At 50.7% G+C, this 24,472-nt stretch overlaps 1 protein-coding gene across 7 annotated transcripts in view; it reads right to left on the bottom strand.

The window, feature by feature from the left end:
• NRXN2 (neurexin 2) overlaps window positions 1-24,472 on the bottom strand; it is a 468,353-nt gene that overhangs the window by 199,425 nt on the left and 244,456 nt on the right. For 4 of the 7 annotated variants that reach the window (XM_060252583.1, XM_060252591.1, XM_060252565.1 and 1 more), the window contains exons 5-11: window positions 23,046-23,484; window positions 21,610-21,993; window positions 17,901-18,104; window positions 13,917-13,943; window positions 8,095-8,214; window positions 7,077-7,461; window positions 2,954-3,144 (exon numbers count right to left, since the gene is read on the bottom strand). In XM_060252583.1, coding sequence (XP_060108566.1) covers window positions 2,954-3,144; window positions 7,077-7,461; window positions 8,095-8,214; window positions 13,917-13,943; window positions 17,901-18,104; window positions 21,610-21,993; window positions 23,046-23,484 — 1,750 coding nt within the window. The remainder of the gene's footprint in view (window positions 1-2,953; window positions 3,145-7,076; window positions 7,462-8,094; window positions 8,215-13,916; window positions 13,944-17,900; window positions 18,105-21,609; window positions 21,994-23,045; window positions 23,485-24,472) is intronic. The other 3 variants (XM_060252607.1, XM_060252573.1, XM_060252558.1) reach the window with 2 other exon arrangements.

Below are 24,472 nucleotides of genomic sequence, written 5' to 3'. Positions count from 1 at the left end.
CTTATGGCATCCCTAGGGATTAGGGACCTCATTAACAGCCTTGTTCAGGTCTTATAAACTGAGGGCTGGGGCTTCCCTGACTGAGTCAATCCACCTCTGCATTAGCTCCTCCTTTAAATGCTCCACAGCAAGGACCTCCAACAGGTCGCTTGTGAGCTACAGTAGCCTTTGTATCCCCTGAGATAACTCAGGAAAAGAGTGTCAAAACGACTGTTCTCTTCTGGAGCACTTCCTACTCCACATTCAGCCTTCAGGACAGAACAAGATGGAGGGTGAGGTGGGGGAAAGTAAGAACATAAGAACATAAGAGAAGCCATGTTGGATCAGGCCAACGGCCCATCAAGTCCAACACTCTGTGTCACACAGTGGCAAAAAAATTTATATACACACATACACTGTGGCTAATAGCCACTGGTGGACCTGTGCTCCATATTTTTATCTAAACCCTTCTTGAAGGTGGCTATACTTGTGGCCGCCACCACCTCCTGTGGCAGTGAATTCCACATGTTAATCACCCTTTGGGTGAAGAAGTACTTCCTTTTATCCGTTTTAACCTGTCTGCTCAGCAATTTCATCGAATGCCCACGAGTTCTTGTATTGTGAGAAAGGGAGAAAAGTACTTCTTTCTCTACTTTCTCCATCCCATGCATTATCTTGTAAACCTCTATCATGTCACCCCGCAGTCAACGTTTCTCCAAGCTAAAGAGTCCCAAGCGTTTCAACCTTTCTTCATAGGGAAAGTGCTCCAGCCCTTTAATCATTCTAGTTGCCCTTCTCTGGACTTTCTCCAATGCTATAATATCCTTTTTGAGGTGTGGCGACCAGAACTGCACACAGTACTCCAAATGAGACCGCACCATCGATTTATACAGGGGCATTATGATACTGGCTGATTTGTTTTCAATTCCCTTCCTAATAATTCCCAGCATGGCGTTGGCCTTTTTTATTGCAAACGCACACTGTCTTGACATTTTCAGTGAGTTATCTACCATGACCCCAAGATCTCTCTCTTGGTCAGTCTCTGCCAGTTCACACCCCATCAACTTGTATTTGTAGCTGGGATTCTTGGCCCCAATGTGCATTACTTTGCACTTGGCCACATTGAACCTCATTTGCCACGTTGATGCCCACTCACCCAGCCTCAACAGATCCCTTTGGAGTTCCTCACAATCCTCTCTGGTTCTCACCACCCTGAACAATTTAGTGTCATCTGCAAACTTGGCCACTTCACTGCTCACTCCCAACTCTAAATCATTTATGAACAAGTTAAAGAGCATGGGACCCAGTACCGAGCCCTGCGGCACCCCACTGCTTACCGTCCTCCACTGCGAAGACTGCCCATTTATACTCACTCTCTGCTTCCTATTACTCAGCCAGTTTTTGATCCACAAGAGGACCCACAAAAGTAGCCAGACCTTTCGGGCCAGGGATCACCATAAGGTTCATCTCCTCAGAGCCTAATGCTCTTTGGGGGGTATATCAGGAGAGGTGCTTCCACAGATACACTGTTCCCCAACAGTTTAAGGCTTTAAATGTTAGTACCAAAACTTTGAACCGGATCTGGTATTCAACCTGGAGCCAATGCAGCTGGTGGAGCACCAGTTGGATGTGTGGTATCAGTGGGACTCCAGTAAGAACCCACACTGCTGCATTCTGGACCAGTTATAATTTCTGGGTCAGTCTCAGAGGTAGCCCCAAGTAGAGTGAATTGCAGTAGTCAAACCTGGAGGTGACCAATGCATGGATTACTCAGGCAAGACAGGTTTACTCTACCCAAACTCCAAAGAAGTTCCTGCACTTCTGGAAGAAACCTGAGATCCCCCCACCCCCAAATGGATAAAGAAAAAATGATCTTGTGGGGACCAGTGTCACCGACAACGAGTGTGCCCCCGAAGACTCCATGTGCTGAGTTCCAGGCACAGTGAGGAACAGGATGTAACCACATGGTCAGTTTGGAAGAGGGCCAAAATGCGACCCCAGAAGCCTCCCAAGAGAGCAAGCAAGCGGCAGGAGGGAAAGGTGAAGGGCAGCAGAAGCTGTAGCAATGAGAAGCGACAGGTGAGGCTGGGCCCTGTGCCAACACTGCAGCCCTGGGGCGGGGGGGGGGGAGGCGAGAGCCTGATTTGCACAGATCAAGGCAGAGAAGCACGCGCCCAGGCAGCCTGTCCCAGGGCAGGTCAGAGTGGATGTTGTTAGCCGGAGGCTGTTCTCTTCAATTTCTAAGCAGCCTCGTCCAGAGATCTCAGACTGGAGAGCCGCACACCATGCACATCAAAAACAAAAGGCCCGGTTTAAAAAGATGGGATTGTGTTGTCAACAAGGGTCAATCGAAACTCGTCCCTCCCAACCCAGTGTGATCTTGGCAGCCACATGCCCCCTAGTGTTAACTTTGGGGAATTGCAACCAATGTGGCCTTCGGTTTGGAAGCCTAGTTAACGCCTAGGGTTGCAAATCCCCAGTTGGGGGAAGGGGATCCCCTGCTTTGGAGGCCCTCCCCCCCTTCGGGGTTATCAGAAAATGCAGGGGGGGGGAGGGAAATTGCAGAGCACTCCATTATACTCTATAGGAGAATCGATCTGTGGGTATCTGGGGCTCTGGGCGGCTGTTTTTTGAGGCAGAGGCACCAAATTTTCAACATAACATCTTGTGCGTCTTTTCAAACCCCCCCCCCTCCCCGGCAAGTTTCAAAAAGAGAGTTCAATTCTATGAGACCCCCCAAAAGGTGCCCCCATCCTCCTTTATTTCCAATGGAAGGAAGGCATTTAAAAGGAATGTGATTGCCAGAACTCCCTTTGTCACCTTGCTCCTGGCTCCACCCTCAATATCTTCTGGCTCCACCCCCAAAGTCCCCAGATATTTCCTGAGTCAGACCTGGCAACCCTAGAGAGCTCTGACCCAAGATGACCCCAGGAAGAGAGGCAAAGACAAGGGGGGGGGGGGGGTACCAACTCACCCTTGAGGTCCAGGTTGCGGGCGCCATTGGAGTGCTGTGTGACGGTGCGGGAGTCGATCTTCAGCGTGTGCACGTTGTTGGTGTCACGAGAGACAATGACGTTGTGCCACTGGTTGTCATTGACTGGCTTCTCCGAGTTGCCCTTCATCAGCGAAGGCCCATTGCCCAGGTCAAAGACGTAATGGATGTACCTGCAGACGGGCCAAAAGAAAGATCAAATGGCCATCCAGCCTGTCTCCTCCCCAACCGTCCTCAAGGCAGACCTGTCCCTGTACCCGCTTGCATACAGGGGCAAGAGAAGTAGGTGACTTGAGCAATCCAGCCAAGCCGCATGCTTCAGGAAAAGGTAATCCAAAGGAGAAGAAGAGGGTGGAAGTTACCAAACATGGGAATCAGCCGGAGTTTAAACCTTTCAGATGAGGGGAAACTCTGGCCAAACAACTGCAGCTTGAGGATCTGTGGGAACTGCTAGAAGCATGCCCCCCTGACACTGAGCATTACACTGCGCGGGGGACACTGCAATAGCAGGGTCTTCAGAGTAGCAGCTGCAGTAACTGGCTGAGGGACACTGGGGACTCCCAGCATGCTCCCCTGCAGCATGGGGGCCAGGGCAGCTGCCGTGGACTCCCCATGGCAGAGAATGCCCCAATGTTTCTGATGGCTAGAGAAGTGTCGTTTCAGGGGCCACATCTGCTGAAGAGGCAGGGGAGGAGGAAGAACAGGAAGAGGCAGAAGAAGAGAAGGAGGAGACTGGATTTATACCCTGCCCTTCACTCTGAATCTTGGGAGTCTCAGAGCAGCTTACAATCTCCTTCCCTTCCCCTCCTCACAACACCCTGTGAAGTAGTGAGGCTGAGAGCACTCTCCTAGAAGCTGCCCTTTCAAGGACAGCTCTGCGAGAGCCCTGGCTGACCCAAGGCCATTCCAGCAGCTGCAAGTGGAGGAGTGGGGAATCAAACCTGGTTCTCCCAGATGAGAGTCCACTGCTCTTAACCACTATACCAAACAGCTAGATTCAAATCCAGGTGCAGTTAGAAACCAACAAGATTTTTGATGTATGAGCTTTTGAGAGCCCAAATCCCCTTCATCACATGCCAGGAGAATGGACCATAGAGGTGGCGGTGCAGGACAGGGGAAAAGGGGTGAAGTCTCACATCTGTTATAACCTCACTGGGTGGTTTTGAGACAGTAGCTGTTTCCCTACGTTTTAGCTCCTTTCTAACTGGGGAAGGCAATGGCAAACCACCCCGTAAAAAGTCTGCCGTGAAAATGTTGTGAAAGCAACGTCATCCCAGAGTTGAAAATGACTGGTGCTTGCAGAGGGGACTACCTTTACCTTTTTAAATTTGTAACACAGGAAGAGTCATCTACCTCCCAAGATCGTTTTGAAAAATCTATCAAGATTATAAATAACACATCAATGGAGAGTTGGTGTAGTGGTTGAAGACCCAGGTTCGGATCCCCACCCTGCCATGGAAGCTTCCTGGATAAACTTGGGGCCATTCACACTCTGTCCTCACAAGGAAAGAGAATAACTTAAGCCCTTTTAGGTCTCCATTGGGGAGAAAGGCAAGGTATAAATCAAGGGTGTAAATCAATTTTAAAGTAGTGGGCAGTCACTGTAGTGGATAGTCACAGTGAAGGAGATAGGAAATCTGACCTTCCCTGTACACTGGGGGCAGAGGGACATTTGGCGAGGGATATCGGGCGCCATTAAAAATGAAGCTTAAGCAATAATTAAGAAAATGAAGATGAAAAATTAAGCCATTATTAAGAAAATTAAGATAATGAAGAGAACTGCGGCTGCTTCTAAGAGACTAGAGAAGGGGTGTTTCGGGGGAACGATGAAGTTGCAAGAGTTGTGTGTGCTTTGTTTATGTTCTTATGAGGAAAAGGGTGTGCTGGCCAACACAAGGAGGGCGTACGCAGAGGGGAGGAATGAGAGTAGTACCTGGCAAGACACTGGGAGCAAGCTGAGCCCCAAACGGTGTCACCAGCACCACACAGGCTGGCCTCAGCCCCTTGGCTGGAAAACCACTTTGCATGTGCAGAAAAAAGCACCAATTTAATTTAGACAACGGCAGTGACACTTCAGCTAACCCTGGTTAGTACTGTGCAGAAGACGACAATGGTAAACCACTTCTGATCATTTCATACCTGAAAACCCAATGATGCGTCTAATTCATAGGGCCATCGGGGGTGGAATTCTAGCAGGAGCTCCTTTGCATATTAAGCCACACACCCTGATGTAGTCAATCCTCCAGGAGCTTACAAGGCTCTTTTTGAAAGCTCTTGGAGGACTGACTACATCAGGGGTGTGTGGCCTAATATGCAAAGGAGCTCCTGCTAGAATTCCACCCGAGGGTCACCATAATCTGGAAGCGATGTGAAGGCACTTATACACACAAACACACACCCCAGTTCAATATTCTTGTCAAGAGTTTGCCAATCTCTGCTCTATGTTAAGCCTGCATTACTCCACCAAGCCATGCCCCATATCTCATGTCTTCATTAAGTTTTCAGGCAGAAGCCCGCCCGACTGCCCCATTAATCATGAGATGCTCATTTGGCAGGTACATGAGAAAGGGCCTTTTCAGTGACAGCCCCACGGTTATGGAAATGCCTCTTCAGGAAGGTGCGCCTGACCCCCACAATTCAGATTTTTAGGAGGCAGCTGAAGACCATTCTATTTAGGACTGCTTTTGATTAAAGTTGTCCTAAAGGGTGGTTTTAAATTTCAGTTATATGCATTTTTGTGTACTCGATTTTATGCACTTTGTTTACATGATAAGCCACCCTGAGCTTTGTAAGGAAGAAAGTTGGCTAGTATACGTTTCACGCAAATAAGCGTCTGCCTGTTGCTTGCCCAGCACTACCAAAAGAGAGAGTGGACAAGGGGAGGAGGCCAAAATTCATCCTGGTGGGCTATTAGATGTGCAGTCCGTTCCAAGGAGGGTGGAGAACCTCTGACCTCTTGCCCCAAGCTGGTGTCAAGGACACGACGTCCAATAATTGACACCTATTCAGCCAGGTAACATGTGATACACCCAGCCCCAGGTGGGAAGACGATCTATGGCTGGAAGGCTACTTTCAGCCTGGCAGGCCACAAGTGGATGGGCTTCCCTGCCAAGGAAACTGTAGACCCCCCTCCCGCTTTATCTAACCACCTGCTTCTGCGGAAGTGGCTTAAGGAAATCCATCACAACTATGACAAGGGTGATGAGGGACCTATCAGTTCTCCAGTTTTTGTGTCTAAGTGGGATTCTGGCCCTCTGCCAGGATCATCACATCAGTTTGCAAAAAAATTATGTCCTCTGAAATGTTTGCAAAGCAGTTTAACAGCCGTGGCCCCACCCCAAAGGGAACACTGATGGAGAGTTCTGTGTTAAATGATCCCCACGACTCCCTTCGTACCACTACGGCTACAGAGTTCTTTGACTGGCAGGCATCTCCAGGTGGCACCAGGAGGGTGGCAACCCTAGGTGAGGCAGAGGTAACGCTGGTGCTTCTGAAGGCGAGAGGTGGCTGAATTGGGGAGGGACGCAGAAGGTAAGCAGGATGGCTGGGAGAGTGTGAGGCAAGCACATGAGGCATCAGAGTTGTACCAATTATGCTGCAGAGCAGGCCTATCGGGGGTGGCTCACGACTTCCCCGGCTGGGAAGTGGGCAGGGTCATCCGCACCAGCAGGGGGGGCTACAGGCTGGGATAGGGGTAAGGCCAGGGATGGAATTCTAGCAGGAGCTCCTTTGCATATTAGGCCACACAGGGCTTTTTTTTGTAGAAAAAGCCCAGCAGGAACTCATTTGCATATTAGGCCACACTCCTGACATCACCATTATTTTACATGTTTTTGTAGAAAAAGCCCAGCAGGAATTGATTTGTGTATCAGGCCACACCCCCTGACACCAAGCCTGGCGGAACTGCGTTCCTGCTCAGAAAAAGCCCTGAGGCCACACACTCCTGATGTCCTCCAAGAGCTTACAAAAAAAAGCCTTGTAAGCTCCAGGAGGATTGGCCACATCAGGGGTGGGTGGCCTAATATGCAGAGGAGCTCCTGCTCGAATCCCACCCCTGGGTAGGGCTCTATGGCTCAGGAGGCAGCACGGCCTGCAGACGCCTCACCCCTTCACGAGCTCCACCACAATGAAGTCGTTGCCGTTGCCGCTGTTGAAGAGGATGAGCCCGTCGGTGGCCGTGGTCTTGAACTGGAAGAAGAGGTGCATGGAGGCGTAGGCTTGGAGGGTGGCCAGCGCCAGGTAGCTGGCTTTGCTCTTGAAAGTGACCGGGTCGGCGATGATGCTGCGGAGGCCGAAGCGGGCGTTGAGCTCGCAATAGCTGATGTCCCCGTTCTTGCACAAGTCCATGTAGGGCAGGCCGTTGAAGACCAGGCTGCTCAGGTGGCCGATGAAGTTGGAGGGCACCACCGAGATGAAGCGCCGCTCCGTCATGATGCCCGTCTCGATGTTGTGGAATTCCAGGCGGGTGTGGGCCCCTGCCATTTGCCCTGCTTGGACCAAGCACAAGGGGAGGGGGGCACTGTTAAAATAGAGCCAGGCTGGGCTGCGGGGAGGGGAGGGGGGCAGGGGGCCAAGGCAAAAATGTCTCCAGCTACAGTGATGGGCGGGGGGGGGGAAATAACTCCTTCCAAATCCAGGGTTCAGAAGCCCTGCAGCTGTGTGCTACTCCACTTCCCCAAGCCCGTTCTTCCTAAATCTCAAGACCCGTACCCCCCTCCCATTACTGAAACCATCCGCCACCCATCTCCTCTGAGCTCTATACGCACAGCCCAGAATTCAGTTTATTTGCCAAACTCTCCCCCACCCGCAGCTGCCAACCTGAGGAATTGAAGAATTTTGTGGGCAGACTGCCGCCTAGTGGGCGATCATTGTGTTGCAAGGGTAGACTGCCACCTAGTGGAAGATGAGAGAACTATAAGGACGTGCTACCTTGACGGTGTGAGCCTGCCCCGATCTGGGTACTGTAGCCACTAGCTGGTAAAGCGCTTTCAGGGGTCCAGGGACACTGGATTCCTCCAAGAAAAGGAGCCAGATCCTTCCCACAAAGCTTCTCCTTCTTCCTCTCCCCCCCTCCCCGAGCTCTGAAGCCCCTCAGGCCCAGCCAGCAGCCCTGAAGCATTTACCTTCCACAGTGACGTTGTCCACCGAGAGCTGCAAGTTCTTTCCCCGCCTGACCACGCGGACCGTGTGCCATTCGTTGTCGTTGAGTTTCTGGCCAGCAAAAAGGGTCTCGGGGCCTTTACCTGCAACAGGGGGCGCAGGACCAAGGTGTCAGGGGCGGGGCTGGTGCTCTGGGTGCGAAGAATTTATCTCCCCCCCCCCTCCCCAGAAGAGCATCTCACAGAAAGACCCCACAAGCAAGGCTGCAGCCCCAGCACCAGACCCCCTTTCGCAAGATCCTTTGCTCCCCCTCTCAATGAGCACCCACCCTGTTGCACGGCCCCATCTCTCCAGGCCGCATCCGGGCTCCACTGCTGCAAGCCCCTCTCCCCAAAGGCCTCTTCCCTCTCCCAGGCAAAGGGGGTGAGAGCCCTCTGGCTCACAGAACGGAGCCCAGCTGCCTTCACTCCGAGGCGAAGGGAGAACAGCGCCCGGGGAGGCCCCCAGTCCAAACCCCAGAGGGCCACAACAGCCTGATTATTTTGCTGCGGCTTAAATTTGCAGACGACGAAGGGCATCAATGGTGTGAACGCGAGGGATCGATTCAGGCTATTTTTTGCTTCCACATGCAAATGAATGTGCTGTACGTTTCGTGCAGGGGCCCACTGGGAAGTTCAAACGGCCCAGGAACAAGCTGCACTGAACAGAAGTGCAAGAAGAGTCAGCGGCGCGGGGACCGCTCAACTCAGACCCCGACAGCAGCAGCGCCCCACACTTGGGCCTCAGCTCCCCCATTGCCTCTGGGGGCGTGCTGGGAAACCCCAACTGGTAAGCTGACGCTTGTATTGTGAGAACTGAAGCCAAGCGATTCCTGGAGTGCCGCCGGAGTGCGGGCTCTACTCAGTGCAGGCCCCGGAGTCCCCTCCAGGACAGCGGACCCACCAAGAACTTTCCTGGTAAGTGAAATGGCAGATCCGCCTCGATTCTGCAGGCGCGCATAGGTGGAGGGTTTTTTTTTTTTTTTGAGGGGGGCATTAAAATAACCATAGAGCTTTCACAGGGGATAACCTGGCCCCTCTGAACTCCAAATAAGCTGGGGAACAAACAAAAGAGAAGAGGGTGCCTCTGAAAGTTCACAGGGAGCCCCCGTCTGAATGAACGCATGTGCGTTTTGGGAAGAAGGGGGAAATACTTAATTAGAGGGGATATGCGTAAACGCTTAGATTCCCTACCTTTTGCATTTATGATATCGGAGGTGCGAAGAATGCCTTTTAGTGTAGAATTATAAATTTTTATCCTGTAACCCGTTGTTTGCGACCCCCATCCTCCCTCTTTGTGAAGAACAAAAGCAGAGCTTTCCAAGTGGGAACTGTGAGGTGAGACCGCTCCTGGATTTCCAGATTGCGGCAGCAACTTCCAAAAGCACACGCTGCCACCCGGCAGCGAAATCTTGATAGGGGGAGACACCCAGAATGCATGCGCTGCCACCTGGTGGCAGGAAACATCCTCGGCCTATTTTAAAGAAAGAGCCTGCCGCCTCGTGGAAATACACGGGCATTGCAGTTCCCCATGAGAAAGGGCACCTCTAACGAAACAAGCTTTTCCATAAAGACTAACACAAATTTGTGGTAAGGTATGAGTTTTCGTGAGCTCCTGCTCACTTCTTGATATTCGGGTACCTGAAAAGGTGAGAAGTGACTTATGAAAACTCCTACCCTATCACAAATTTTATTAGTTCTTAAAGTACTACTGGAGTCTTACTCTTTTCTGCTACTACAGATAGACTAGGACAGCTACCAATCTGGATCTAAGCTTCTCCGTGACTGTCACAACATGGATGCCTCCCCACCCCCAGACTAACCCACAGATATTGGATACTGTATCTTTTTGGATACTGGACCTAGCATTACACTGAGCTTCTAATAATCAGGATGGCTGCTGAATACTCAAGCCACACAGAACATCTCAGGGTTTCTCACTCTTGTCTTGAGCCAGTGATGGAAAGCCCCTCAGCACAATTTATTTTGCTGCTCTCCGGGCTGGATCCTCTTAGAGGCCTTGGGCTTTATTAAGTTCCTGGGCCCCGCCTCTTCAAGGGGCCTTCTAGGGCTGCCCCTTCCTGTGTTAGGAAATACTTAATAGATTTGGGGATGGAGCTTAGGGAGGGTGCAATGTGAGGAGGGCAGGGGCCCCAGCAAGACATAATGACACTGAGACGTCCCTCCAAAGCAGCCATTTTCTCAGGCAGGACTGGTCTGTCATCTGGGATCAGTTTTACCATTCCAGATCTCAAGGTCACACCTGGAGGTTGGCATCCTTAAGCAGACCCACCCAGATCCTTAATGCACCCCACATCTCTCTCCATTCCCACCCCAAAAGATCGTATGATCATATCTAACTTCTACTCCAGTCCCCCCTGCCCTACCAATTGGCTAATAGTTTGGACACTGGACCATTATTTATAAACTACCCCAAACTCTTGAGGGTTTATAAACTATCTATAAACTACCCCAAGATGCAGCCAGATCCCAACGCGAGGACCCCCCGGGTTCTCTCCCCAGCTCCCAGAAGGAAAAAGAGCCAAGACTGGCCAAACCAGAGAGAATAGTAAAGACAGTGGGGATTAATCTCAGCTAGACATCAACAGAGCTGGGTTCTGTTGAGGGTAGCAAAGCTCAAGAGTTCCACTAAACATGCACAGAATGCCTTCTGTCACTATCAGCACAAATGTATTTTTAGATTTCTATGCAAAAAGGTACTGGAGCCTCAGACTCTTTTTTACAAGGGAAGCCCCTGGGAAGGGTACAATCTGAGGTCTAGGATGCCTGGGTCCTTTCCTCCAGATGTATCTTTCAAATTTGGTTCCGCAATCCAGCTTGCAGTAATTGGCACAGTTGTAATATCGTTTGGCATGTTGTCTTGACAGCAGAGAGGTGATTTCTGCCAGATGATTAATGTATTGATTTTTATCACTGCAAATGTCTTCAAAAACCATAGCATCAGCATCTGGTCTCCTAGATCCCAGCTGCTCTCTCATGACGTGGCCTTGGGAGCCCCACCCCATTCCGTAGGCCTCAGTTTCCTCTCCCCCCCCCCACCTTCTGGACCTGCTCTCCATTGCACAGGCTGCTGGCTTGGGATGGAACTCACCTGCAGCTGCAAAAGGCGCTTCTCTGGTCTTCCATGGTGGCAGATCACTGGAGTGTGGCATTGGCATCTTGGCAGCCTCACACCTACCTGCCGGCTCACTGGGAAGGAGGGACAGACTGCCCAGGATCAGAGTGGACTGCCAGGGATCCCTGATAACAAGGAATTCATTTTGGCACTGGGAAGCTTGCCACTGGGTACGCAGGGCTGCCATCTTGCTGCTTCTCAGAGAGGAATCAGCATGAAACTTGGGATGGAGAAAGTCAGGAAAGACTGGAGCGTCCTTGTGCCTCCGTGGGGAAGGGGGAATAGAGCCTGAGAAACTGTATACTCCAGGGGTCCCCAACCTTTTTGTGGATACTTGGAATTCTGAGACTGTGTGGTAGGTACAGCCACAACATGGCAGCCATGGGAGGTGGAGCTCTTGTGTCACATAGCAAGGGGATCCTTGTGCTGCTGTGGCAGCTGCTGTGGAAGCAATTGTCTGAAAATCTGCACAGCTAATCAGATCTCCAGTGGTCAGTCAGAAGCTCTGATGGCCAAAAGACCCACCATTTTCTAAAAACACTTGCTAGGTGGTCAAGAAAGCTGTTAGTGGGAGGTGTGGCACTCAAGAGGTGCCACGCTGGGGACTCCCACTGTACTCCACGGGGGACTCAGTAAAACATGTTGTTTGTAGATGAAATGCCACAGAAGGCTGATTTTGTTTGAAAAGTCAGGGGCTCCAAGCAGGGACGTTACACCCCCAGTCTGTGAAAATGAAGAGCTTCACAACCATGGTGTTCTGTCGTATCAAGTGAAGAGCAGACCCAGCATTTGCAGGGCTTGATAAAGAAATGGGTGCTGCGTAGAAGGATGTGAAATCCTCCTTTTGTCTCTAAGGCCCCTGTGGAATGCAAGTGGCACCTACCTGCTGTAGTGTGGTTAGGCCACAGTGGATTATTTGGGGATTGAGAGCTGTCACAGAGTGGCAAGGAAGAGTTTCCGTCCATGACTGCAATCACACACACACTCAAAATAATGCACTTCCAATCTACTTTCTGTGCGCTTTCCAACTGGATTTTGCCAGTTCACAAAATAAAATCCACTTGGAAAGTGCACTGAAAGTGGATTGGAAGTGTGTGTGATTGGTGACAAGAAGATACTGTAAGAGGCGTTTGGTTGTCTTCTTGGGAGACGGAGGCTGAACTGATAACTGCCCCACCTTGTCCAACTTGCAGAGATGTAAACAGACTTATAAAAGCATGTCAAGGAAAATGCCCCAGTGATGGCTTGTCCCTGGCACCTCCTGTATTGTGGAAAGGAATACAACTGCACATTTTCTGTCGACAACTTGGACGCAGTTGATTTTCAATCATTTCCCCACCTTCTGCTTTGCAAACAGGTGGGAGAGAGAAACATTTTATCCTTGAACAAACGGAGAGTTCCAGCCTAGCTGGGCTTTGTTGGGGCAGCCAGGGAGGCCCTGAGGTGTGCTCCCAGAGAAATTTGGAGCCCTGCTTTAGGGATCCTCACTCTCAAAAGGGACTGGGCACTCTTTCGCGCTAACACCCCTTCAGAAAACACACTGCCCCCAAAATGCCTATGTGTGTGTGTGTCTGAAGCTCTTCTCTCAGGGGTGAACCACAGTAGTTAAACTGGTTTGAAACTGGTGTAGTATGTGGATGCTTTGTTAAGTCAGCTGCAAGTGGGCATGAATGCCAAGTGCTATGTCCTTTTGCTCCCCCATGCCCCTCCACTGTCACCCCTTTCTCCCCCCACAGCCTCCCATCATGAACCAGGCTGAGTTCAAAACAGCCAACCCACCCCTGTGGCAAGAGGGAACTCAGCCTTCTCCGAGCTGTAGGTCGAGGCTTCGTTTCTGTAGCTGTCGGTGATTTTTCATGCAGATGTTCGGCAGCCGGGTGGGGTGTCTTCTTCTCCAGCTGCTCCTAGGCTATATACCTCCAAAAACATTCTCTGCTCCACAGAGTGTTCCCCTCTACTTAAAAAGCACGAAGCCAGGGGTGGCCAATGGTAGCTCTCTAGATGTTTTTTTTTGCCTACAACTCCCATCAGCCCCAGCCATTGGCCATGCTAGCTGGGGCTGATGGGAGTTGTAGGCAAAAAACATCTGGAGAGCTACCATTGGCCACCCTTGCACTAAGCCATTGGTTCCCTGAGAAACTCTTGTCTCAGTGCTCCAGGGATTATATGTACTTCCTGACCTCCCACAACCCCTTACAAAAGAGGAAACTGAGGTACGGAAAGCCAAAATGGTGTGACTCCCCTCAAGGGTGTTATAAAGAGAACCCAAGAATGCTGGTTTCAGGGGCTGACATTGATGCTATGTTTTTAAGCCACCAAAATGGGAGAAGGGAGTGTATCATGCCTACACTCTCATTGGTGTGAAGCCACTGTGAATCCTGAGTGCTGCTTTAAAGGACTGAAGGAAGCCGTACTACGGCCCCTTTCTATTCTAGGAGCTGGACACAGAGCCCATTTGACTGCTGGCCCGCTAGTCCTCCCTTGCACCCCTCCTGCTGTAACTTCAACCCTTCCCCTCTGGTTTCATTCTCCTTCGGACACCGACAGACACACACACAGACATGCCCCTTCGTCTTCAGAAATGCAAGACGCAAACCACAGGATTCAAAGAGCAAGTAGAAGAGAGGAGCAAACGAGAAAGAAAGAAAGAAAAAAAGAATTGTCAACTTACTGGGGTTACAGCCTATCCTGACACAGTCTGAAACGGGGGGGCGAGGGCGGGGAAGGGAGAGAGAAGAGAACGAGAGAGTTTTATATCCTTCAAGGTAACTTCTGCCACCAAACACCCAAAAAAAGATGCAGCCCACCATCTGGGGACAGACGCGCAACAAGGTGGACACTTGCCCTTGCACTGAGGTGCAGTTCTGGCCCCTGGAGGAGCAAGAGTGGGAGGAGAGAACTCTTGTATATCCTTCCACATCCCTCTCCTCTGTGGAGCAACTGGAGTCACCTCCCCCTTCCCTCCCAGCGCCAATATCCTCTGTGATGGAGTTGTAGAGGTCCTTCTGTCTATGCACAAAGCAGCTGGTTTTATGGGGCAAGGAGAGCCGTTTCTCAGAGTGGGAAACACTTCAATGCGATTGCATAAGCTGAACTTAGGACCTGGAGCCTGGACGTATGGTGGAAAATGCCGTCAAGTCCCAGACGGTGTATGGCAACCCCTCATGGCAAGAGAGAAACAGGTAGTTTCCTCGGACCAGCAACGCTGGATTTTGGTTTGCCATTACTTGCCCCTGCACAGCAACCCTGGACTTCCTTGGTGGTTTCCCACCCCAATACTGACCAGGGCTGACCCTGTTGGGCTTTCAGCATCCAATGAGATGGGGCTAGCCTGGCAACAAAGGATTAATTCTGGCTACAATGGCCTGTCCCACTCCCAGGGCCTTGGTTTATGAAAGACTCTGGAAAGCTGGGACTGAACCCCACCAGAGAGATTATAAGACTGTCATCTCTATGATAGGCCACTCCAATTGCCTTTGGAAAGAGCTTAGGTATGCCTAAACAGCCTGTTGCCAGAACCTGGGTGGCCCACAGTTCCTGCTTCTAGTACTGAGGACAGAACAGCACAGAAACCAGGCCCAAGACTCTTGCGGCTGATTCCCAAGTCCAATAGGCCCCTCATGCCTACCTTAAGGGCCCTCTACTGGATGTGACCCTGGGCGTTCCTCGCTGGGAACATACTGTGCAGGTGCGTTCAAGCTTGATTCCAATCAGGACCACCATTCACAGGGAGAAGGGGCTTAAGCCTCTTCCCACCACACTACTCTCTCAACATGAAACGGTCCCTAGAGGAAGCTGCTCTTTGCCTCGTTGGGGAAACGCAAAAGCCTACTGATGGCTGCACACAAGTTTCCCCAATGCAGCAAATACCAGCTCCTGGAAGAAGGTTCATTTCAGGTCAGATGATGGTGCAGGGAGGGGTGAGTAGACAGCTTCTCCCCTTGGGCCACAGTCCCAACCTGAATGAGGCCTACACACACCTGACTCAGGCGGACTAAAGTCCCACTTCTGACAGGATATCTGACAGCCATGAGGACTTTATTAACACGTGGACAGGGCCTCGGTTAACTCTTTGCCTTTTTTTAAAGAAAACTAGATTTCTAGCCTTTGGGAATTCAGGTTGCCAACCTCCAGGTGGGGCCTGAAGATCTCCCAGAATTAAAATTCGTTTCCAGGCAACAGACATCAGTTCCCTTGGAAAAAATGGCTGCTTTGGCGGGTAGAATTTATAGAATTATACCCCACAGAGGTCCTGCACCTCTCCAAACCCACCCTCCAATTCTCCTGGTATTTCTAAGCCCAGGGTTGGCAACCTGACTGGTGGTGATTGGTAGGTGAGAATGAAGCCTGACGAAATGTAGAAAATGCTGGTGTGTGTGGCCATGTTTGAGTCTTTCCTCTCCCTGTTTGGAGCAGGGCAGTGGCTTACTGTTAGAACATCTGCCATACTGTGCAGATCACGTCACCACCTTGGAAGCCATCCTGGATCTCTCTAACCTGGGGGATGCCAACATTTGCTGTGAGAAGTGACAGTCCCCAGGCCCATTCAGTGGTCAATGGGTGCAGTTGCCCAGCATAATTCCCTGCTTGTTGGACCCCCTGGGAAATTCTGACAGTCTCACTCAGTTGCTGGCAACACCCATAGCTCTGGATCTGAGGGGCTTTTTGGACACTGTTTGGGTCTGGGATGGTCACTGTCAATGCTGATGTTCACCAAATCTGGGACCATTGTTGCAGCATACACAAAGCCTTAAAGGCAATCAGGGAATGAGCTAAAGGTGGGACAGCTGGGACTCAGTTTCCCCCAGGTGGTCTCTTTCCTCATCCGAGCCCAGCTGGAACTGCTGGTTTGTGCATAGACACACCCTTTCAATTTTTTTTTTTTTTGGGGGGGGGTGGAGATGACTATCTGGGCCATTTCTTCTTCAGTGCCCCACCCCTCTCCGACCCTTACCTTCATTGCCTGGGATTCCTCAGTGCGGACAAGTGGCCACCTTGCAAAGACCAGCTGTGCAGGAGAAGGAGGACAGGGCAGCCCTTTCCTTCCCCCACCTCAAAGCTATAAAAAAGGGTAGTGCCAAGCTCAGGCACAAGGGGGCAATGCACTTCTTTCAGCACCCAAGTGTGCTTCCCAGTACAGAGACATCTCGAGGAAGTTTCTTGTAACTGCACTGGCGACAACTTCCTGGAAGTCCGACTGCTCCCTTGGAACCTCCAGAAGCTGAGGAGCACTCCCACACAGTGTGGCAACAACTCCATGAGAAGAGGATGCCCAGAAACCTGCCTGGCACTGTGGGTAGGGCTTAAGATGGGTATGGGGAAGGCAACAGGGTGAGGTGGGGTGCCCAGAAGGACCCTGCAGGGAAAGTGTTGCCAGCAGGGTGGGTGGGGGCTTTTTTCACTGCTCCTCAGCTTCTGCAGGCACGGGCAGTTCCCACCAGGGGTTGCTCCCCTCTGAGGAAAGGGCAGCGAGTCTTCCCTCCCACAGGCTACACAGCTGGGCTTGGTGCGCATCGTCAACCGCAACAGAACAGTGGAAGCAAACAGCCGCAGGACCGAAATCCCCTCCCACGGGGGCCAGCGTGGGGCAAAGGAAAAGCCCTGGGGCCATGGGGAGAAGGATCCCAGGGAACTGTTAGTGGGAGGGGATGTGATGTGGGGAGGAGGAAGAGAATCATGCCAGGGACGGAGCAGGCAGCCATGGGTCAGGGCATTTGGTCGCAGTGGCTGTTTGCTCTGGGCTGGCCATTCGTGTGCCAATGAAGGGTCAAAAACCAAAGTGGAGTGAGAAAAGAACCACATTGGGGTCTTTAGGAAGAAAAGAGGGGGGAAGAACCCCTTTCTCTGCTTGGCCTCCTTGTGGGGCCCAGAAAAGTGCTGGTAGAGAAACACCCACCCTTTTCTGTGCTCCATCCCAGGCCAGCCTTGGCAGAGAGGGCAGCTCCCGGTTTTTCCAAAGGGACCAAGCCCACTCTGGCCCCAGCAGAAAGGAGTCAGTTCTTCCCAAGGCTGGCCGTGGTTCTTTCCAAAGACCCAATGGATGCAGGGAGCACCAAGAGACTGTCACCCAGAACCCATTACAATGCAACATTGTGTTTGGCCTTCATGAAAGAGGCAGCTGTGAAAAATGGTAATGTTTTAGGAAGCAAAATCCACAGGATCTGTGAGCAGAACACAAGAGGGATCTGGTCTCTGGCTGACAGATCTTTCCTTTTATATGCCTGTGCCTCTTGAGTTCCGGCCAGAGACTTGGCTCCACGGGAACATTTTCAGAGATGGAATAGTTTCCTATTGTGGAGTTTTGACTTTCTTGCATCCCCCTTCTTCTTGCAGCCCCAAATGCCCCCAGGAGCAATATTTGGGCTGCAGCAGAAGGGAAGGAGATGAGAAAGCCACACTCCACGGGTGGAAATCATTCCCATCTGCAGAAATGCTCTGCAGAATCCAAGCCACAGCATTCTTGGTGCGGATTCCCCCATCAGAATCATATGACACGGGATGTGGCTGCTGGGAGATCTGCCAGGGTTGGCTACCCGCAAAAACAGCAGAGAAGGGCTGATCAGCACCACCTGTCATTGCGGAGAGCTCCTTTTGGCAGACAGCGCAGAACTAGGGGCAAGACCAGCCTTGCAGAGAGCTCTGGCTTGTGGGTTACCTAGGTTGACGGTGAGCTTCATCTGGCCCCCATCGAGCTCCAGGCGGAGAGTGTCGGCCGACTCCTTGGAGGTGGTGGCCATCATGAAGCCATAGGCCCGCTGCGACATGAAGCGGAGGGACACATCTTCAGCCTCCGTGTGCATGACTGTCGGTAGCATGATCTTCATGTACATGCTCCCGTCGTAGCTCAGCACCGTGGCCTCTGCCCAACACCAGATAGAAGAGAGAAGCCAAGGAAGGGAAGGATTATTTTCCTGGAACTCTTCCAAAGGAGTGAAATCAGCTCCTCTAGCTGAGCCCCAGTGACAACCCTACACAAATCAGCCATGTCTGCTCTTGGCCTAGAAGGGACTTCCTAAGTGAGCAAAGTGCAAACTCCCATGTGCAATTTTGTGCTGCTGCTTCAAATTTTCTGCTTCCTCAGTGGCTGGACCAAGGGTTAAACCTGGTCATGTGCAACTGGTCTGTGCCACCTCCTCTGTCTGGAGGTCTGGCCTGCCACATGGACTTGCTGGATTTCCACAATGTAGACCTGATTCTCCATGCCTGTGGCACTTTTTCAATAGCACAGTATGGCCAAATCTGTGGTTGGGTGCGGGATGGGTAGGTGTATGGCTCTACTTAGCTGTGAGAACAGTGGACAGTAGGCGGGGAGATGACCTAAGCCAGTTCTCTGCTTCTGGTGACTCCAGTTTCTTGGACTGGACTAAGAGCCTAAGCTATACATTCACTTTTTAAAAGAGCTCGATCTAGATTCCTTAGACCCAACTCAGGTTTCCCGCAGCCACATAGGAGCTGTGGAGAATGGCTGTTGGACCACTCTCACAGGGTGAGGAAGGGGTGCTGCCCCGCCCTAGACGCTCGCCATGCCGAGCTGGAGGAGGAGTTATTTGCCTGTTTGCTGTTCTGTGTACACAGAATATTCCACATGGAGCAGCAAAAAGGGCGGGGGGGAATAACTCCCCTCCCCAGTGCTGTTCAGACTGGAAAACATCTGGGGGTAGGCAGGAGGCTTTGCTCCCCCCCCCAACAGCATTTTGTGCCCCAAAGGCCTCTGCTTTATTTTTGATAGCCATTTCCCACTTCTGCCGTATGTCTGTGAGGAAGCTGGGTTGGAACACCCGGACCAAACTCTTTTTAAAAGAAACACCTGGTTTGGCCCAAACACAGCCTTTTGTAAGTTTCTTCTTACTGTGAGATTCCAGGGCAAATATCAGTTGCATTTTTATTCCCATCCCACAGACAGGGCCCCAGAAATCTAAGGAACAGGTGTCAAAAATAGCTTAACCAAAGTGACCCAAATTGTGATGTATTTCAGCTGGCATATGCCCAGAGGTGCATAAAGAAGCTGAAATGGCCCCTGAACAAGCCAAGCGAATTAACTCTTGCAGTGCTACCAGTCAGCATCGCGGGGACCGCTATGTTCAAACCCAACACCCGATTGGTGCAAATGATGGATGCTGGTTCACCCATTGAGTCCTTCATGAAAACCGGCAGTGCCAGTTTCAGGTTTTGGAGGGCCTTTGGCAGACATTGCTCAGGGGCTGCCTTTTGCTCACCATCAGTTCCCCCTTCCTTTCCTTCCACCTACTGACCCCCCTTCACTCGACTGTGCACAATTTGCCTCCCCCCCAAAAAAACCCTCTCACTGCCCACCACACTCACATTCTTCCACATGTCCTTTCCCCAACAGCGATGCCTGCAGTGGGCAGAGAATAGTGTGATGGCCGTGGCCTTCAGGAGTGCCACCGCTGTGCACAACCCACACACACTTCTCCATCGATGCTGAGAAGCAGGAAGCACGAATGGTGGAGTGTTTGCAAGCAGATGGGTTGGAAAGGGCACATGAACAAGCGACAGGGGAGATGCATGGGTGGGAGGGGTCACCAACAGTGCCCCCCTCAAGAAGCCCTGGGTGCTGGCAGCTGCCCCCGCCTCAGGGTATGTTGATGCTGGCCCTGCAAACTGGCAGAGGTGCAGGATGGAGTGAAGGGTGAACTTCCACTGATCTTTATTTTTGTATTTCCATGTGCATGTGTGTGCGCGCGCACCTGGAAGTCATGGCATCCTCAGGTGACTGACCCCTACTAGGGGCCTGGAGAATATTCAGTGAGGTGGCTGTATAAAGCCTGCCCCTGCCTCCTGGTATTCCAAGGAGGTCTCCAATCCAAGCACTCGCCAGTGACAGCTCCACTTAGCTTCCAAGCTCTGATAAGACTGGGCTTGCCTGGGCTATTCAGGTCATGGCTAACTGCCACTGATCATTACTGGTTATCATCATCATTATTCAAGCCGGCTTTTCTGTACAAGCAATCGGATAGCTCTCTACAAAACAATTCACAAAGTTATTTGGACAAATTATTAGGGCCTGTGACCTGTCCTGCTGTGTACAGTTTGGATCCTATGTAATCTTGCAGCAGTCTGTGTGTCATGTTGATACTTATGCTTTGCTTTGATTCTGGTTTTTTTAGTCTTCTGATAGGTTCTACAGCCCGAATTCTATTTCGCTATTTACTGAATGTCCCACTCTGTTGATTGTATTGACTCGCTCTGTGTAATCTGCCTTAAGTCCCAGTGAGAAAGGGGGACTACAAATAATTCAAATAAAAATGGATAAATTGGTGGCTCCTGAGGCACTGGCAGAACTGCTGAAGTTGGGTTCTGCTTGCTTCTGGCTGCCGATGGCCTTCCAGGGCAGTGGCTTGCTAAGAACTTTCCCTGTAAAGTAAATGAACACTCTGTCCCTGTGCGAACCCTGGCTTGGATCCAGACCATTGGTTCTGCAGGGGAGAAGAGCTTTCTTGCCTTTCCCCACTCGTAGGTGAACTGGGCAGTTGCCTAGGACACCAGGCTATGGGAGAACCCAAAGCACCAGCAACTGATGGCATTTTACAGACCCACATATGGCTCTTCTGGCTGCCAAGTACAGACCTCACCAGTTGGAGGGGCAGAGCTCAACAAGTCAGGGGAAGGGATGCTGCGAAGAGGGTCTGTGGGTATTTTTTAACATGCACAGGGAAAGTGTGTTGGAAGAAGGCACAAATGAAGCTGATTGACAGTAGATTTGGAATGGACAAAAGGAAATATGTCTGGAATTTGGTGCCAGAGGGTGTAGTGATGGCTGCAGGGAATAGGCAGCTTTAAAAGGGAATTAGATTCAGGGAGGATAGGCCTGCCACTGGCTACTAGCCATTGTGACTAAAGGGAATCTCCACATTCAGAGGAAGTCAGCCTCTGAATCCCAGAGCCAGGAGGCAACATCAGTGAAGGCCTTGGCCTCTATAGCCTTTTGTTGGCCCTCTAGAGGAACTGGTTGGGGCCACTGTGTGGACAGGACACTGATCCAGCAGGGCTCTTCTTATGTTCTTAAGGAGAGCATAAGACACAGATCTCAGCTGAAAATTATGAGGGGTGAGTGGAGGTGGTCATTGTTTAGGTTCTGTTGCTGATAAGGGCATCAACTCAAAATGCACTGAGCCTGAGGTACAATTTGGCATTTTTTTGATACTCACTATGCAATTTTCTTCTGTCACTTCTGATAAAGTGGAATGATCCTTCTGGCTTTTCTCTTTTGTTCAGAGTGGAAACTGAGCCTGTACTGCCAAATGGCATGTGGCATCTTCAAGGTTACAAATGGGTTTTTTTTGCCTCCAACCAGTTCAGACTCTGGCCGTCCCTCCCAGTCTGAGCCCCACCTCACCCCTCACCTCGCTCACACAACCGGCCCAGGTAGCCAGTGCCCACGCAGTCGCAGATGAAGCGGTTCCAGCCTTCGCGGCAGAGGCCTCCGTTGCGGCAAGGGGAACTGCTGCACTGCTTGAGGGTCTCCCGGGAGCAGAAACTGGAGACACCGGAGACGCTCTGCACTTCAGCCAGGCGGCGCACATCACGGCTCTTGCCGTCAATGAAGAGGTCGCGCACACAGCCCACGTAGCCGTAGTTGAGGAAGGCTGTCCACACCTCTGGAGGCAAGATGAGGTCCAGGCGGTTCTCAGGGAGCCCCCCCAGGTACATCTCGCTGTCCAGGTCCAAGATCTCGCTTTCCCCACTGGCCAGGAAGGGTGTGCTGCGGCTGTTCACCGAGATGGAGCCTGGAAGGAACCGCAGGGAGAGAATGCCAGGTAGGGCTTAGTTTGCAGTCATCCTGTGAACCCCCTGACCCTGCTTCATCCTTTGAGGTCGTTTAACCTCCCTACCAGCATATGAAACTTTACTTTGTGTGTCCCCACTTCCCAGGCACAGAGTGGGCATGGATCAGACACAGGACTGCCTGCAGCAACACCCGATGTGTGAAAAGTCCTCTGCCCAACTGCGTAAATGTATTTATTATTTTAAATATTTTTGCCCAGCAGGGATTCAAAGATGCTTACCATGTCCTCCCCCTACCCCATTTTATCCAAACAACAATCTTAGGAGAAAGGGTGAGAGAAAGGGACTGGCCCAAGGTCACCCAGTGAGCTTCCACAGCAGAGTGGGCATCACAGGGGGGGGGGGGGTTTGAGCAGGAACGCAGTTCCAGATGGCTGGAAGGGGGGGAGGTGTCAGGGGGTGTGGACTAATATGCAAATGAGTTCCTGCTGAGCTTTTTCTACAGAAAAGTAAACCAATGGTGATGTCGGGGGTGTGGCCTAATATACAAATGAGTTTCTGCAGAGATTTTTCTACAAAAAAAGCCCCAGGGCTTCATAAGGCAGAAGTCATCTGGCTTGACATTACACCAAGCTGGCTGTCAATTCACCTGTACTCTAGCCCGTTAAGTTTTAGACACTTAGTGAAAAGATCTTTTTTTTTAAATTTGCTCAGGCTTCTTGTTAACTCTTATTTTATTATGCCTTTTTTATTATTTTAAAATCATTTTATTATGCCTTTTTTAACTGCCCAGTCAAAGATATTTACCTCAGCTTTTATGCCTCCGTGTTATTTCACAGTTCTGTTGATTTTATTCTGCTGCTTTATTTACCAGTTTCATTGATATTATTGGTTTCAATAGTTCTATAATACATTTTATGTTTTTTATCGATCTTGTCGTAAGTCACTTCAGGCATGTTGTATGGTGGCTAACAAGGAATGTAGACAAATAAATGAATAAATAATGACCAAAGGCAGGCACACATCATGCCAGACGGCAGCATGGCTTGCTCACCCTTGCGCCCATCACGCTGGAAGTCCACGTGGCACCACTCGCCATCGTTCACCTTCTTGCTGCTGGCTCGCATCTTGATGCCCCCAGATCCCATGTCCAGCAGCAGGTAGAGGTAGCCGTCGAGGAGCTCCATGGCGAAGTAATCTGCCTTGTGCAAGCGCTCCGATCGAGCCTCCTTCGGCGGCTGCAGTCGCCCATGGCTGAACAGCAGCAGCCCATTGGGCTCTGTGGTGCGGAAATCGAAGGAGATGGAGCCGGTCTTCTTGGTGTTCCATTTGGGTAGTGAGATGTAGGCTTCTGGAGACTCAAAGGTCACGGGGTCGAGGGCCGCGACACTCTCACAGCGGAAGACAAGGTCTCCGTTGATCTTCATCTTGGGGTCACCTTCTTTGGCCAGTCGTGACAACTCCAACTTGAAGTCGTTGTTCTTGTAGACGACCTACAAAGTAAGGGAAGAGGTAAGAACTGTAATGGAACAGGTGAAGGAGGTGCCTTGTCATAACCTGATGTGAAGAAGCTCTTCATCTAGGAGGCAGCCCTCCCCACCCCACCATGCCAGTATTGTTTCCAGTGATCATGAAGCAAATATTGGGCTGGAGCCACATTCCCTGCCGCCAGAAGTTCTTTCCAATCCTGGGAATGTTTATTTCTGGGGTTGCAGGAGCAGTGCGGCCTAATAGTCACACATGTCGGGAGGCTGCAGTGAGAAGTGGAGAAGAGAAAAAGTCACCCTCTCCTCCCTCTTCTGTCTGTCTATTTATTTATTTCTATTTGTATCCTGCCCTCCCTGCAAACAGGCTCAGGGCGGCTAACAGCAAATAAATATCATAAAATACAATAATCTATTATAAAACAGTATTAGAATAAAACATTAAGCAATTATTAAAACCATAATATATAAAATTAACGTCTTCGGTGCTATATCTGCTGAAATGTAATGTGTAAGATAAACAGATAAATGGACGGCGTCCCATAGTTCTTCATGGTTTCTCATAGTTTCCAGATATGCTAATGGCCTAGGTCGGTTGATGTCTCACAAAAGCGTGATGATAGTAATATAAATAAGTACATCCAGCAGAAGTACTTGAATAATAAAATTTTAACACCAGTGTAGTTGGTAGTACCCGGCATCATCAATACATCAATATATTTTAATGCGAGATCAAATAGCACCTACCATTGTTTTATGTAATTGTTTTATACGTTTTTTATTTATGATGTACTTGTATTTTTATCTTTTGTCTATTAATATTGGTCTTATGACCTCCTAATGTAAGCTGCCCTGAGCCTGCTTCAGCAGGGAGGGCAGGATACAAGTCGAATTAATAAAATAAAATAAACAAATAATAAATAAATATATCCAGCTTCTAGGCGGCTGGCAGCACTGTGCTGTTGACGGAGCTGTGCTGGCCGGAGAGACGGAAGGG

Source organism: Heteronotia binoei, chromosome 1 (genome assembly GCF_032191835.1).
Source record: "Heteronotia binoei isolate CCM8104 ecotype False Entrance Well chromosome 1, APGP_CSIRO_Hbin_v1, whole genome shotgun sequence".
NCBI lineage: Eukaryota > Metazoa > Chordata > Lepidosauria > Squamata > Gekkonidae > Heteronotia > Heteronotia binoei.
This window is presented reverse-complemented; position numbering and strand designations above follow the sequence as displayed.